General features: G+C 40.7%; 2 protein-coding genes across 2 annotated transcripts in view; one reads left to right on the plus strand and one right to left on the minus strand.

Moving 5' to 3' along the window:
• Positions 1 to 206: 206 nt before the first annotated feature.
• LOC310953379 (uncharacterized protein) lies at positions 207 to 8,166 on the plus strand. The gene is made up of 5 exons (XM_083922403.1): positions 207 to 298; positions 2,367 to 2,429; positions 3,263 to 3,383; positions 3,526 to 3,701; positions 4,021 to 8,166. The coding sequence occupies exons 2-5, from the start codon at positions 2,424 to 2,426 to the stop codon at positions 7,792 to 7,794; spliced, it is 4,077 nt and encodes a 1,358-aa protein (XP_083778529.1). The 5' UTR covers positions 207 to 298; positions 2,367 to 2,423; the 3' UTR covers positions 7,795 to 8,166.
• Positions 8,167 to 9,559: 1,393 nt separating this feature from the next.
• Positions 9,560 to 13,795, minus strand: part of edaradd (EDAR-associated death domain) — a 32,454-nt gene continuing 28,218 nt past the window's right edge. Inside the window, exons 5-6 of the mRNA XM_083923319.1 lie at positions 13,387 to 13,435; positions 9,560 to 11,843 (exon numbers count right to left, since the gene is read on the minus strand). Of these exons, the coding sequence (XP_083779445.1) occupies positions 11,455 to 11,843; positions 13,387 to 13,435 (438 nt within the window). The 3' untranslated portion in view covers positions 9,560 to 11,454. The remainder of the gene's footprint in view (positions 11,844 to 13,386; positions 13,436 to 13,795) is intronic.

Raw genomic sequence — 13,795 nt, forward strand, 5'->3', positions numbered from 1 at the left:
TGTGTGTGTGTGTGTGTGTGTGTGTGTGTGTGTGTGTGTGTGTGTGTGTGTGTGTGTGTGTGTGTGTGTGTGTGTGTGTGTGTGTGTGTGTGTGTGTGTGTGTGTGTGTGTGTGTAAGGGGAAAAGGGGGCACAAGGAGAGGCGGTACTGATGCGGCCCAACCTGTTCTTCTGGCTTGCTTTTAGGCATTTAACTGGCAGATCCATCCCATCCTGCCTGACAGAGCAGCAGTGATACAGAGGAGGAGACATCTCTTCCTGGGCTTTCTGTAGGTGGGTCGCTCTGGCTGCAGAATACGGTGAGTCCATCAAATATGTTGCCTATGGTCTCTCTTTGATTGATATGAGACCCCATGTTGAGATCATTTCAGAGGACAATTGAGTTCTTAAAAAGCAAGTTGTTAGTAACTTTAGAAAATAAACTGTATAAACTGAAAGCTTGTTCATTATGAATATTCATATTTTGGTGTTTAGTCTTTTTAAGCTCTGGCTCTTCTTCAGATCATTGATGTTATGTTGATTTAGGAAGAAAACTGATAAATGCAGTTGAAAATAACTTTCGGATTGCAAATGAGGTTTGCTGCAAGGCTTCGCACTGAGTTTTAAGGAATCTTAAGGCAGCAAAACTTCTAGGACCATAATCTTGACATGTATCACAGTTACATATTGTAATAATTTCCAATTGAGTCTTTTTTTAAAAAAAGTTACGGTTTAAAAAAGGGCGTTCTGATACATCATGGCCCAGTTGCAAAGTCAAGATCTCTGGAGTTGCATTGAGGAAGAAGAACAGAAAGTATATCTCATTTTATATTCAGTTTTGCCAATAAGAAGTGCTGTCAGTGGGAGTTTCTGTTGTCCCAACTGGGACATACCAAACCCTGCTGTCATGGGACTCACACCCTGCTGTGACAGTGTGGTTGGCATCAATGTTAATGTTGCCACCCTCTTTAAAATAATACACCTATTAACCACACTGCTCTGATGACTGTTTTTTGGGTTGTTGTTTTTTTTCGAGTCTTTCCCGTTTTCTTTGAATTACTCATTTGTAGTTCAGGGAAGTATGCATGGGAACTGAAGCCACTATGCGGTGTAGTTGTCTGTCAGAATGACTTGTTTCTATGGAAATCAACATGTGCAGGAACGTCAGTGATAACCGTAGACCCCTGATGTGTAGTTGAGCTCTCCTTCTATATAAAAAAATGCATGAAGCATACCTGTCAACAGGCCACTTATTACTTCACATGTGGCCTCTCGTTGCACGCAGCAAAGTTGTGTGTTGTCATTTTGCCAGTGTAACCTATATTAGCAGTTATGATTGCTCAGTTGTTTGTCTGCTATAAGACCTACCTACTACTGATGAGCTCTCTCCAGGTTTTTTTTTTTGCTTTATTGGACAGTTTGGATCTTAGTGGAAGAAGACATCCTTGATTCCCTTTTTTAAGGACTTGTTTCACAACCCAGTATTACTAAAGTCTGGTTCTTTTGTTATTTATGCAGATTTTCTGCAAGTGAATCACACTAGCATTTACATGTTCAGAGGTTGGGGTGTGGTTGAAGGGAGGGCTGTGTATGTGTGCTGAGTGGTGTGGCATGTCAGTCAGAATGCATCCAAACCAACTGGTTTAGATGCATGCATTCCCCTTAGTAAACCTGGCAGAAATGTTGAATTCCTGATGTGTGAATCACCCAGGTGATTCGGTGTGGGTGTCGTTGTTTCTCTGTCAGTCAGGATCAGACAATTAAAGAGCCGCTAAAGACAGGTGAAGAACTCTGAGCACAGCCAGGGATGTGTGGCCAGAGGGACCGCTGATAGAAATTATTTCTAGAATCTATAATTTATCTTCATGATCTTCAGCTCATGCTTTATTCATACTATGGCTTTTGATGGTGTTATTTGTACTATTATCATCTTATGTTCTTTTATAATTCAAGATCAACTGTATGTATACTATGCATACTGTATGTATTAATCTGGGTCAAATATCAGCAATAGACAATTATTTTTGCCTGTACAGGAGTGCTGTAAGTAACAATGAACATGGGAACAAGCCGTAAATATGTTAATTGGTTTAAATGGATCACATACTGATAAACTAATCTGGTGATTTATTAATAGCATGAAAAACACGTTGCTGGCTGTGTTCTTAGTGAGGACTCTAAATAAATGAGAAAAGGGCTTTTTTTTTAAACAATGATAATGACTCAAAATAATCAAGTCAGTATGTAGAGAAGATGGAATCAATGATCTTTTGTTATAATTATGCATTCCTTCCCTGCATCAACCATAAGGTACATAGTACATGTCACTGATTTAGGTAATAATAACGTCAGTTAATAACTAAAGTTGCTTTTTCTGGTGTTTTTCAGGTACCTTTGCTGTGGTGTGGAGTTTCTATGATATGTGGATGTAAATACACCTAAAAAATGATGGTAAGTATGAAAAAACAACATAAAAAGAGCTAACTATAATATATGATTGTCTTAAAGTTGTACTCTGTAAGATTTTCATCTATTCAATTGTTTTTTAAGTTAATATATCACAGAGTGAGTTAAAACAATGGTGACTGATTATATGACCACTAATGAAAGCACTTGTTGCCTTTTTGAGTATTCTAATATCTGTGTGTTTGCGGTTATGCTGCCTTTACTTGTAATTGGAAATCAGGAGTGTGTGTGTGTGTGTGTGTGTGTGTGTGTGTGTGTGTGTGTGTGTGTGTGTGTGTGTGTGTGTGTGTGTGTGTGTGTGTGTGTGTGTGTGTGTGTGTGTGTGTGTGTGTGTGTGTGTGTGTGTGTGTGTGTGTGTGTGTGTGTGTGTGTGTGTGTGTGTGTGTGTGTGTGTGTGTGTGTGTGTGTGTGTGTGTGTGTGTGTGTGTGTGTGTGTGTGTGTGTGTGTGTGTGTGTGTGTGTGTGTGTGTGTGTGTGTGTGTGTGTGTGTGTGTGTGTGTGTGTGTGTGTGTGTGTGTGTGTGGAGACGGACTAGAAGTGAATGTGTTTCAATAAAGTTTACAAAAGAGCACAAATAAATAGTCAACACACAGTGGATGTGACAAGATGGACGCTCTAAAAGAACAGGCTCTCCTATAATTACATCATACTGCCACAGAGACAGCTAGAAACAACATATTTCAATTCTTATGAAGTACACTTTAATAAGAAAATGTCTCCATCAATATGTCAGAGTTTGAAAAGACTAACAGAGCAAATGTGTGAAAATGGTGCAAACCTTTCTCATTGTGTGAACTCTACACCACTTTTCAATATAGAACGGGGACAGCAAGAGTAGAGGTTTCTCAGATAGCCTGGTCCTAGACGACTCTGAGAAAGGAGTCGTCATTACTGGAATCACGGATGACACAATCGCTGCAAAGAGTGGCCTTGAAGCAGGTGAGGAAAAAAACAGTGCATATTGAAACGCATATTATTCTAGCAGTAGTTTGGGAAAAGCTCAAACAGTAACTGTAGATAGCTGTCTTAATGAAAAGATAGAAACATGCTGGTTTTGACGAGTTGTTTCTACTTGTTCCAGGGGATGAGATTGTTGCAGCCACTGTACACCTGGACCACCTCAACAAAACTGAAGTGCTGAACATCCTTAAGGTCCTGGAGCCATATGATAACAACATGACGGTTCTGACAAAAAAGCAGCTGATTGCCAGTGCTGGCCTCGGCTCCTTGGGATTAGATCTCAAAGAACCTGCAAAGGTAAACGTCACAAGGAAGAAATGCTTCTCTAGTCGTGTCGTGTGTAGTCTAGTCGTGGAATTGTGTTTCAAAAGTAGTTTTAATATAAAGAAAAGCAAAGCTATCTTCATGACTACATTACACAAGAGGGAGGCTAGAAAAGTATGTTTTTGTAATTTGGGTGAGGTGATCCAGTCTGATGTGAGCAGAACATTGTATGGACTATAGGTGTTTGCACCTCACCATTACCCTCTGAATGGTATAAGCTTAACTGATTAATGATAAAGGAGCTGCTTTACTCAATGCTAACCTACTTTGTGTATCACTCCGTTACCAACAGATTCTCGACCTAAAGAAGGATCTGTCACTAGACGCATCAGCTGAGGCACCAGTTCTTTCCCTTGATGGCCTGAGTGGAAAGCTAAATGCAGCCCAGGGATGGGGGGGTGAAATAGGTGGTCCCACTCTCAATGGAGACCTTCCCAGTCTCAGTCTAAATAAACCCTCAGCTGATGCCAAGTTCACAATGCCCTCCCCAGGACTGACTGGACCAGATATAAAAGGAGATCTAGATGGCACTCTCAAAGCCCCTGATGTCAGTGTCTCTACTCCCAAGCTCAACACCCCCAGTGCCTCGCTCGACATCGAGAAACCAGAAATCAAGAGAGGCAACCTGAAATACAAGGCCCCAAAATTCACAATGCCTAACTTCAATATGCCTAAACTCAAAACACCAAAAGGAGAAATGGATGTTTCTGGTGATGTAGACCTTCCGTCTGTCAGTGGAAATCTGGAGACACCAGACCTAAACCTGTCATCCCCCAAATTAGACCTTAAAAGTCCAGATTTTGACCTTAATGGGCCAAAAGTGGATCTAAATGGTCCTGATGTTAATCTTGAAACCCCAAATGCTGATATCGAGGCACCCTCAGGCAAAATCAACTGGCCCCATCTAAAATGGAAAGGTCCGAAAGTTAAAGGACCAGATGCTGACTTAAATGGTGACCTATCTGCACCTGATTTCAGTGTCACCAATCCAAAGATCGATGGGAATCTAAGTGCACCAGATGTTGATGTTCAAACCCCTAATCTTGACATCGATGCAAAAACTGGTAGAATCAACTGGCCTCATTTAAAATTGAAGAAACCCAAACTTCATGGCTCAAACGCCGATCTGGACTTAGATGGAAGCCTGAACACAGGTGAGGGTGGAATAAATGCCCCAGACGTTGACATTAATTTGCGGAAAGCTAACCTGAAAGGCCCCAATCTCGACATGCAAACCCCAAATATTGATGTAGAAGCTCCATCTGGTAAAATCAATTGGCCTCACCTGAAATGGAAGAAACCCAAAGCAGACATAGGCATAGATGGTGGTCTAAACACACCCGATTTCAATGTCTCAACTCCAAAGCTTGAGGGTGACATTAATGCAATGAATGCTGAGCTGAATCTCCCAAAAGCAGACCTTAGTGGCCCCAATGTTGACGTTCAAGCCCCAGATCTCGACATTGATGCTGGAACAGGGAAAATTAACTGGCCTCATCTGAAGTGGAAGAAACCCAAACTTAATGGCCCCAAAGCTGAAATGGACCTTAATGCAGATCTAAGCACACCAGACGTCGATCTATCTATTCCAAAAATTGATGGTGGGATTAACACACCAGATATTAATGTAAAAGCACCAGAAGCTGACATTGAGGCCCCTTCTGGCAAAATCAAGTTCCCAACACTCAAGAAGCCCAAGTTCCTACTTTCTAGACCGAAGATAAAAGGCCCAGATGTTGACCTTGATGCTGATGTGAAAGCACCTGACCTCAGCCTCTCCCCTCAAGCATCACTTGATGGACCTGATTTTGATCTGAATTTACCCAAAGCTGATATTGATGTTAATGCACCAGATGCAAACATTGAAGCCCCTTCTGGCAAAATCAAGTTCCCAACACTCAGAAAGCCCAAGTTCTTGTTTTCTGGGCCAAAGGTGAAAGGCCCAGATGTTGACCTTGATGCTGATGTAAAAGCACCTGACATAAGTCTCTTTTCTCAAGCATCAGTAGATGGACCCGATGTTGATGTTAAAGCACCGACTGTTGATGCTGAGGCTCCATCTGGGACGTTCAAATGGCCTACTTTTAAAAAGCCAAAGTGGTCAGTTTCAGGTCCTGACGTTAATGGTCCAGATGTGGATCTAGATGCTGATGTTTCAGCCCCTGACTTGAGTCTCACAGCTCCAAAGATTGATGGTGGGATAAATGCACCAGATCTAAACTTACCAAAAGCTGACCTGAAAGGCCCTGAGTTAGACATTAATGCTCCAGATGTTGAAGGAAAATCTAAATGGTTCAACTTTAAGAAACCCAAATTTGGCACACTGAAGGGTCTTAAGGGTGACTTTGATACTGACCTGAAGGTACCAGAGGTGGACCTCAAGGGACATGATGTGGATTTGAATCCAGACCTCAGTATTGGAATGCCTAATGCTGATGTAAAGGGTCCAGGTGTGGATCTTAATTGTCCAGATATTGACCCACCCGATGGTAAGCTGAAGTTACCGCAATTTAAACTACCTAAATTTAAAGGGCAAAAGGGTCTTTCATTGGATGCTGATTTAAACGCACCAGACATTGATGCCAATCTTGATTTACCTAAAGGTGGCGTGGATATACCTAATGTAGACTTAAAAGCATCAGATCTCTCCCTGTCTGCACCAAACATGGGTATTAATGCACCCAATCTTGAGATTAACATACCAAAAGCTGATCTGAAAGGTCCTGATGTAGACCTTCAAGCTCCAGAGGTTGATGCATCAGCTGGAAAACTGAAGCTACCCAAAATTGATTTACCAAAGTTTGGCTTATCAGGGCCAAAGGTCAAACCTAATCTTGATGTTGAGGCTGGCAATGTCTCTGTTCCTGATGTCAATCTTAATAAATTGAAACTTTCTGCCCCCACTGTTAAAGGAGATCTCAGTAATCCAGATCTAGATCTGGATGGCAACAACTTAGCACCAAGCATAGTAACCACATTGCCAAATACAGAGCTGGAAGCTCCACATGTGGATCTCAACCTACCCAAAGCAGACCTCAAAGGACCTGATGCACAGTTAAAAACTCCAGATTTAGATTTTGATTCCCAACTTGGTGATTTTAATTTGCCTCATTTCAAGCTTCCAAAACTTGGTCTTTCAAGTCCTGAAGTAGAAATTCCCAGTGCTCATCCTTCAGTGGAGGCTGGAATCGAGGCACCAAAGGTCAATGTAGACAGTCATATGGGAGATATCAAAGGTCTTGAAGCTCCAAAAATAGATGTCAATCTTGAAAAGTCCAAATCGTCACATTTAAAGTTTCCAAAATTTAGCTTCCCAGGGTCTAAACCAAAAGGAGCAGAGGTTGATGCCAGTGCAGATCTTGAAGTTAAAGCTCCCAGCATTGAAGGACGGATCAGTTCACCTGATATAAGTGTCTCTGCTCCTGAAGTGAAGACAAGTCTTAATACACCTGAACTGGATACCACAGCTGAAGTCCAAGGCTCTCCAAAAAGTAAGCTAAGATGGCCCTTTAAATGGGGACTAAAGTCTAGTCCAAGTACTGATGAAGATGGCCCTGCTGTTGACTCTGAAACAGATGTGTCTAACGCTGAGATGGATGTTCCTGTATTCAAAGTCCACAGACTGCCCAGGAACAGCATAGATGGCATTGGAGTAATTGAGGATACCTTTGGCTTCTCAAAAGCTGACACAGAGACAAAGGATTATGTTGTCAGTAAAGGGGTCCGCTTGCCAATAGTAAATGCAACATCAAAAGCAGGAGAAAAGATTGACATTATGGAGAGACTGAAAATGGCAAAGGAAAAAGTATCCTCAGCTAATGCCTCACCAACTGAAGCGAAAGCTGACATTGACCTCAAGCTCTCCGCCCCTAGTCTTGATGCCAGTGCCTCTACAGAAGCAGAAGATTCCTCTTTGGTGAGAGGAAGTACTTTCAAAGTAGAAAAGCCAGAGTCTGTACTGGGCCTGTTAGCCCCTGACGTTTCAACATCAGATGAAAATGACAAATTGTCATTGAGTCTCTCCAATATGCTTGGCCTTAATATCAAGGATTCAGATGCTGACTGATTCCTGCTAGACTAACCTGATAAGTAAAGCTTCAGTCCAGAAACATTGTAAATACATGGAACTTAACCAATTATTTGTCTTAGTTTGTTACCATAAAGACAAATCGAATTTACACTTGCCACGGTTTTCTGCAGATAATACCAGCTACATTATCCTTCTTGTGTAATAACTTTAGGCAGCCTAGTGAAGAAACATGTTTTTATAAACTATGTGTATATTCCTGTTATTTATATAAGTTTTTTTTTCTAAACGTTGATTTGGAAGTTTCTTACTTTTCTGAGAAGTGCATTACTTTATCTTAAAAATCTTTTCATGATAAGAGAATTTTGTGAATGGATGTTTGTTTTTCTTGTTTAATAAATAACTCATTACATTCAATATGCTTGTGCTTCTTTACTGAAATCAAGGAAGTTATAAAACGGATGATTAATTTGTTTGTATCCAAAGTAAGTGAATGTATAAAAATAGGTTTTCACAATGCTTTAGTTTACAGTTTGGAAAAAACCCCCACATAATTTGGTATAAGGTATGGTAATTTTATAATCATAGGATACATACAAGGATACAAAATTTCCTTGAAATAAATGCTCGAGTTAAACCTAAATAAATGTTCATTTATAATTGGAAACTTTACTTCAGATGAGTTGAATTTATGTATTCTGGTTAAAACGATGAGTCCGCACACGTCTATATGGAGCAGACTTATCGTTTTATTTCAATTCAAATTCAAAAAACTTTATTTGTCCCCGGGGGGCAATTCAGGGCAAACAGAGCAGCAAATAACGTCAATGCAAATGTATAAAAACATTTTACCTATCAACAAGAATAAAGTGTAAAAGAAGAATAAGTGTCAGGATGTTAGTGTGTTAGTACAGGTTAGAATAAGTGATGGGGGGTGATGGTGTCCAGGGAGGGATGTCCGGGGAGGAGAGGGGGGTTGATGGTGTCCAGGGAGAGGGGGGGGGGGGTGAAGTGTCCAGGGGAGAGTGTCAAGAGTGGGGAGGGGGATGGTCAGAGGGGTCAGGAGTTGAGGAGCTGGACAGCCCTGGGGATGAAGGTTGCTCTTCTCCTCTGTGTCCTGCAGCAGGGACAGCGAAGACGGCGTCCTGAGGGGAGCCACTCAAACGCTGAGAAGAGAGCATGAGAGGGGTCCTGCATGATCCGACCAGCTAACCTGAGTGTCTGCTGCTCATGGATGGTCGACAGAGTTCTAACAGGAAGTCCAATGATCTTAGAGCAGACCGTGGCTATGCTCTGCAGGCGGTTTCTGTTCTGGAGGCTGGTGGAGTTAAGGTTAAAAACTAACCTTTCTACTTGCTTTTCTTTTCATCACCCAGTATTTAACATTTTTGGATTTACTGCTCTTTTTTTAACTTATGCTTATGTATTTTGAAATTGAATCTGGGTGCTGAATAAAAGCCTTTATATGAGTCAATTACAATTCATTGTAATTAATAATTTGGAAGTGTATCTTCTAAACACGACCTCTGTTTTACCCATAATTAGAGCCTAAAGATAATGTTCTGGTAACCTTCTTGAAGATGATTAGGAAATAAGGAGCGGTGAAAATATAAAGTGTCGCAGACAAACAAAAAAAGGTCAAAATAGAATTCCTTGTTAAAAACTAAAAGCCTGTTGTAACTTTGTATGCATTTAACATAGTTGCCTTTGAGGCTTCTATTGTTAGTTTTCTTTTAAAAATGACTAAGGCTTTTACAGAATGACGTTTTATTTGATACTGAAAAAACAAGTACAATAAAAAAAAATTAAATTCAGTTGTTTCTTCACACAGACATTTTTTTAATGACAAATAACATTGACGTGAGCATTCGATGTTTTAACTTTGGTTTTAGTTTGTAAATTTAACAAATGAGATCTTTTGATTTTGTAGATTTTCCCCGGAGTTTTGTGCTTTGTAGTCTCTCAGGTCTCTGCTGATCGTGGTGGTGCCTGCTGCCGTGGTCCTGCATGACGCTTCCTGCTGCTATTATTACTATTACTCATATAAACTATCATTAGTTTTATAAATTATAACATTTGTAGCCATAAAAACATCATCAGTAATATATCTCATTGTATCACAGCTGTTACTACCACTACTCATCATTGATCATGTTTGCCACCATAATTATTATCATTGTCATATTCTATCACCTTAGCTGTGCTTGTTTCTATTATTCTGCTGTATTAACTGCCATAACATGTAAGTCATATTCACATTACTATAGATAGACTTTTGTGATTGCTTGGATCTCTGGAAGTGTCTGTCTCTCTGTCTTTGTCTGTCTATCTTTTCTCTCTTTCTCTCTCTCCTTTTCTTCCTCCCCAATCGGTGCAGACAGATGTCCGTCCTCCATAGAGCTGGGTCTGTCAGACATTCCTGCCTATTATAGGGAAGGTTTTCGTTGCCACTGTGTGCTCAAGATTGCTGGATTGATATTGTATATAATAACTATAATAATAATAATAATTATTATTGTTAGTGCGGCTCGGCTGCGTGTCAGGTAGAGAATAGAGGTCAACTGCTTTTGCTCATATGTCACAGACATGAACAAAATGTAGATCCAAGATGTCTACTTAACTCAACACTCTCAGCTTCTGATTTATTTCGGTGAACAGAATCTCACCCTTCTCTGTCTAAAACAAATATAAATTACATTTGTAATTAAATTAAATATTCTATTATTTATGGCCATTATCCTGTTGATGAGACTTTTAAGTCTAGATCAAAGTTATGGAACAACAGACAGATTGGACGTCAGATCAAACAACACTCGCGTTTACATGCACATCAGTAACCTGAAAATGGTTTTACCCCGGTTAGGGTAATAATCTAAATATTGTAGTTCCCCACGTATACATGAGAGGGGGTTGAATGGGAAAATGACAGAGTAACTCTTCCTCCGGTACAGTAGGTGGAGCTCTGCCAACATACAGATGGACTTAATAGGGCTTTTTTCCCTGTTCACCTTTGTCAAAATCACAAACGGCCGACTTTTGGAAAGAATTACGACAGAAACGGGTCTTCTTGGTAGTGATGTTACTTTGCATGGTGAATTTCTCCCTGTTAAAAGGTAATGCTCTATTGTTGTTGTTTTTTTCACGTTGTTTTCGGTTCCGTTTCCTGGTTTATTCTATTTTAGGGTCAGAAGACAACGCCGCTGAATGGGGAGGGGGGAGTTCTAACCCCGGCACATGCGCAGACGAGAAACCCGATAGTAATCCAGGAATGCTGTTTACGTGCATGAATAGTCGGGGTACTGAAGGAGTTAACAGGTCTGTTAACAGGGGTATCTGAACCCTGATTCTAACCAGGGTACGGTGTTTAAATAGCGTTTGAGAAACGGGGGTATGCCCTTAACCTCGAATATAATCGAGTTTTTAAACTGCATGTAAACGCGCTGACTTCCACAATGTTCAAACCGAACCACTAATTAGTCAGAAGTCTTGTAAGTGCTATACTGTCCAATACCTGAAGCACCCAACCATCTTGACATTCTCAAGAGGACGTTTTCAGTTGTGGGTCATTGATTTATCTTTCATTTAAGATCACTTGCTAAGCTACTAATGATAAAAGATTAGGTAAATTGTATCCAAGCTTATGAAAAAGAAGAAATCCAAAACAACAGAAGAAACAGAAAATGTACAGAGTCAAACTTGTTATTGAGTCTGTTGCCAGCGTGACGGCCAGACCTTCTCTATCCAGCTCTGCAGCAGTCGCAGCACATCAATACGCTGGTAAATGCGGCAAAGTTCGGTGAGCTCAGTGACCGTCTTCTGGTTGTAGCGCAGCAGGAACTCCTGGGTGGGGCTGTGGGATAAGGAGCCCTGGGTCCGGTGCTCCAGCAGAGTCAGTTCATCATAGCTCATCCCCCAGCGACTTGCAAAGTTCTTCCAGTTTTTGATGGTGCAGTGGTTTGGGTCCAGCTTGAGCCGCAGTAAGTCCAGGAGATCTTTGTCATTCATGAGGTCACTTATCTTGGGAGGAGGTGCTGGGCAGCAACACTTTTCACAGGGGCTGTTTAGAAACTGCAGCTCTTTGGGGTAGTCTGAGCACAGAGATGGACCAGGAAGATTGAGTTAGCACAAGAGAATATGCACATTGCAAATGACAGTATATTGACATCAAATTTTAAATCGAATAAATATCTATTAAAAACATTACTTAGACTACCTGCTTCCTGATGCCCATCAGAAAGTCCGGCCCTGTTAGCCAGTGGTCTAAGGCTCATACCAACTCCCCCTTATCCCCATGTTTCCCATCCATCTGGTCAAATACATATTCTTACTGTTAAAATGTGTGAGGGTCAATAACAATTGTTGAATTTAAAGGCGATAGATCAAACAGGGCAAACGGCAGCAGCAAAAGGTGGGGTTATAGTGGTACTGAGTAATATGACATTAAATGAATACCATTCTTGATCTAATATGATCTAATCTAATATCATATAATCAAACCTAATTTCATAATTTGATCTAATGTAACCTAATTTGCTATAATCTAATATAATCTAATCTGATCTAATCGAATCATTCAAACCCATCACATAGCTGTGTGCAGTATGTGGCGCTGAGGGTTCAATGTCTTCCAAGGACATTTCTGGGATCGAACTTCTTTCGAAAGGAGAATGACCCGCTCTATCTCTGGGCCACAGCTGCTCCAGCCCTAGTCAGTAGGGCTGAAACAATTACTCGAGTAACTTGAATAACTCAATTACAAAAATGCATCGAGGCAAAATCTCTGCCTCAATGATTCGTTTAATTCCTATCTCACGCGTTATGCAGCCCGTTCAGGGCAGGGATCATTGTTCCACACGGACCGTTTTTGCGGATTCACACCACTACATCCGTAAAAGAATAAGTTTGGGATCGTCCACTGTTAAAACTGTTCTACCACAACAGCACAACATCGCTGATTCAGCGTCTGAGCTGAAAGCAGCCTGTAACGCCACTTCACCGAGCCCTGCTGTTTAAGGAGGACGGTTGCTGTAGTGACAGCTTAACAGGAAGCAACGTTAGCTGTCCTCATGTATGCTATGTTTAATTTTCCATGAGTGTTAAAAAAACCTTACCTACCTGATCAGTCTTCTTCTAAAGAAGATTGTAACTATGGAATCTGAAAGTCTGCCTTTTGAAGTAAAACTTCAAATAAACACATTGGTGCCCGTCAGCTTTGGGATATTGTTATACACCAAACCGAATGGCCAACTGCTTGCTTGTCAGAGGAGACACATTTTTGCATTCCATGTGTTATTGGTTGGGGATGGGGATTAGTACACAGCACAACAACATGGGAAAAAACCTTGCACAGCACAGTGAGCATAGCTGCTCAAATTGACAGCGCATACAAGCGGGGATTGAGCAGTATAACAGGACAGTTAATCTGTGTGAAAAACTTTGAATTGTGCATTTTGTCTGTTATTACACAGTTTACACACGTTTTCAAAATGAAATGTCCTTGCCTCAATTTGGCTGACACTGTGAATATTTCAGGTGAATTATCCACCAAAAATGATGGACTTTTCATGCAGAATGACTTAGTTGTGTGTTAGTTTTAGTTATGTTTTTACTATCATTTAAGAATTGATTTACCTGGTGAAGTAGATGTCAGGCAGGTGCATTCTTCAACATCTTGAACTGGCTACAACACAGAGAGAAACATCTTACGCCTATGAGTTACATTACATCCAGTGTACAGGTTTTCATTCAACTGTCCAGAATCGATTACAAACATGCCTGCAGTATGAAGACATTATAAACAATCCCCATTCTCCTCTCAAACTTCATACTTTACATTACCAAAAACAAGTAGTTTTAATGGCAGCAAATTTTGAAATTGTACATTTTCTGGAAATCATTCTGTTTTAATAGATGAAACAAATACCTAACAGTACTAAAGTCCACAGCCATGCTAGAGGCTCGGTGGCAAAAATATACAAGTAACTCACTGATTTACAACATCGTTCACATTGCCTAATACAGTGGTTCTAAAAGTAAGTGC

This window comes from Echiichthys vipera, assembly GCF_963691815.1.
Source record: "Echiichthys vipera genome assembly, chromosome: 11".
NCBI classification, from domain to species: domain Eukaryota; kingdom Metazoa; phylum Chordata; class Actinopteri; order Perciformes; family Trachinidae; genus Echiichthys; species Echiichthys vipera.

Coding starts and splice junctions, on each gene's coding strand:
- LOC310953379 (XM_083922403.1), top strand. Junction 3,384..3,525: donor AAAGAGTGGCCTTGAAGCAG/GTGAGGAAAAAA, acceptor TACTTGTTCCAG/GGGATGAGATTGTTGCAGCC. Junction 3,702..4,020: donor ATCTCAAAGAACCTGCAAAG/GTAAACGTCACA, acceptor CGTTACCAACAG/ATTCTCGACCTAAAGAAGGA.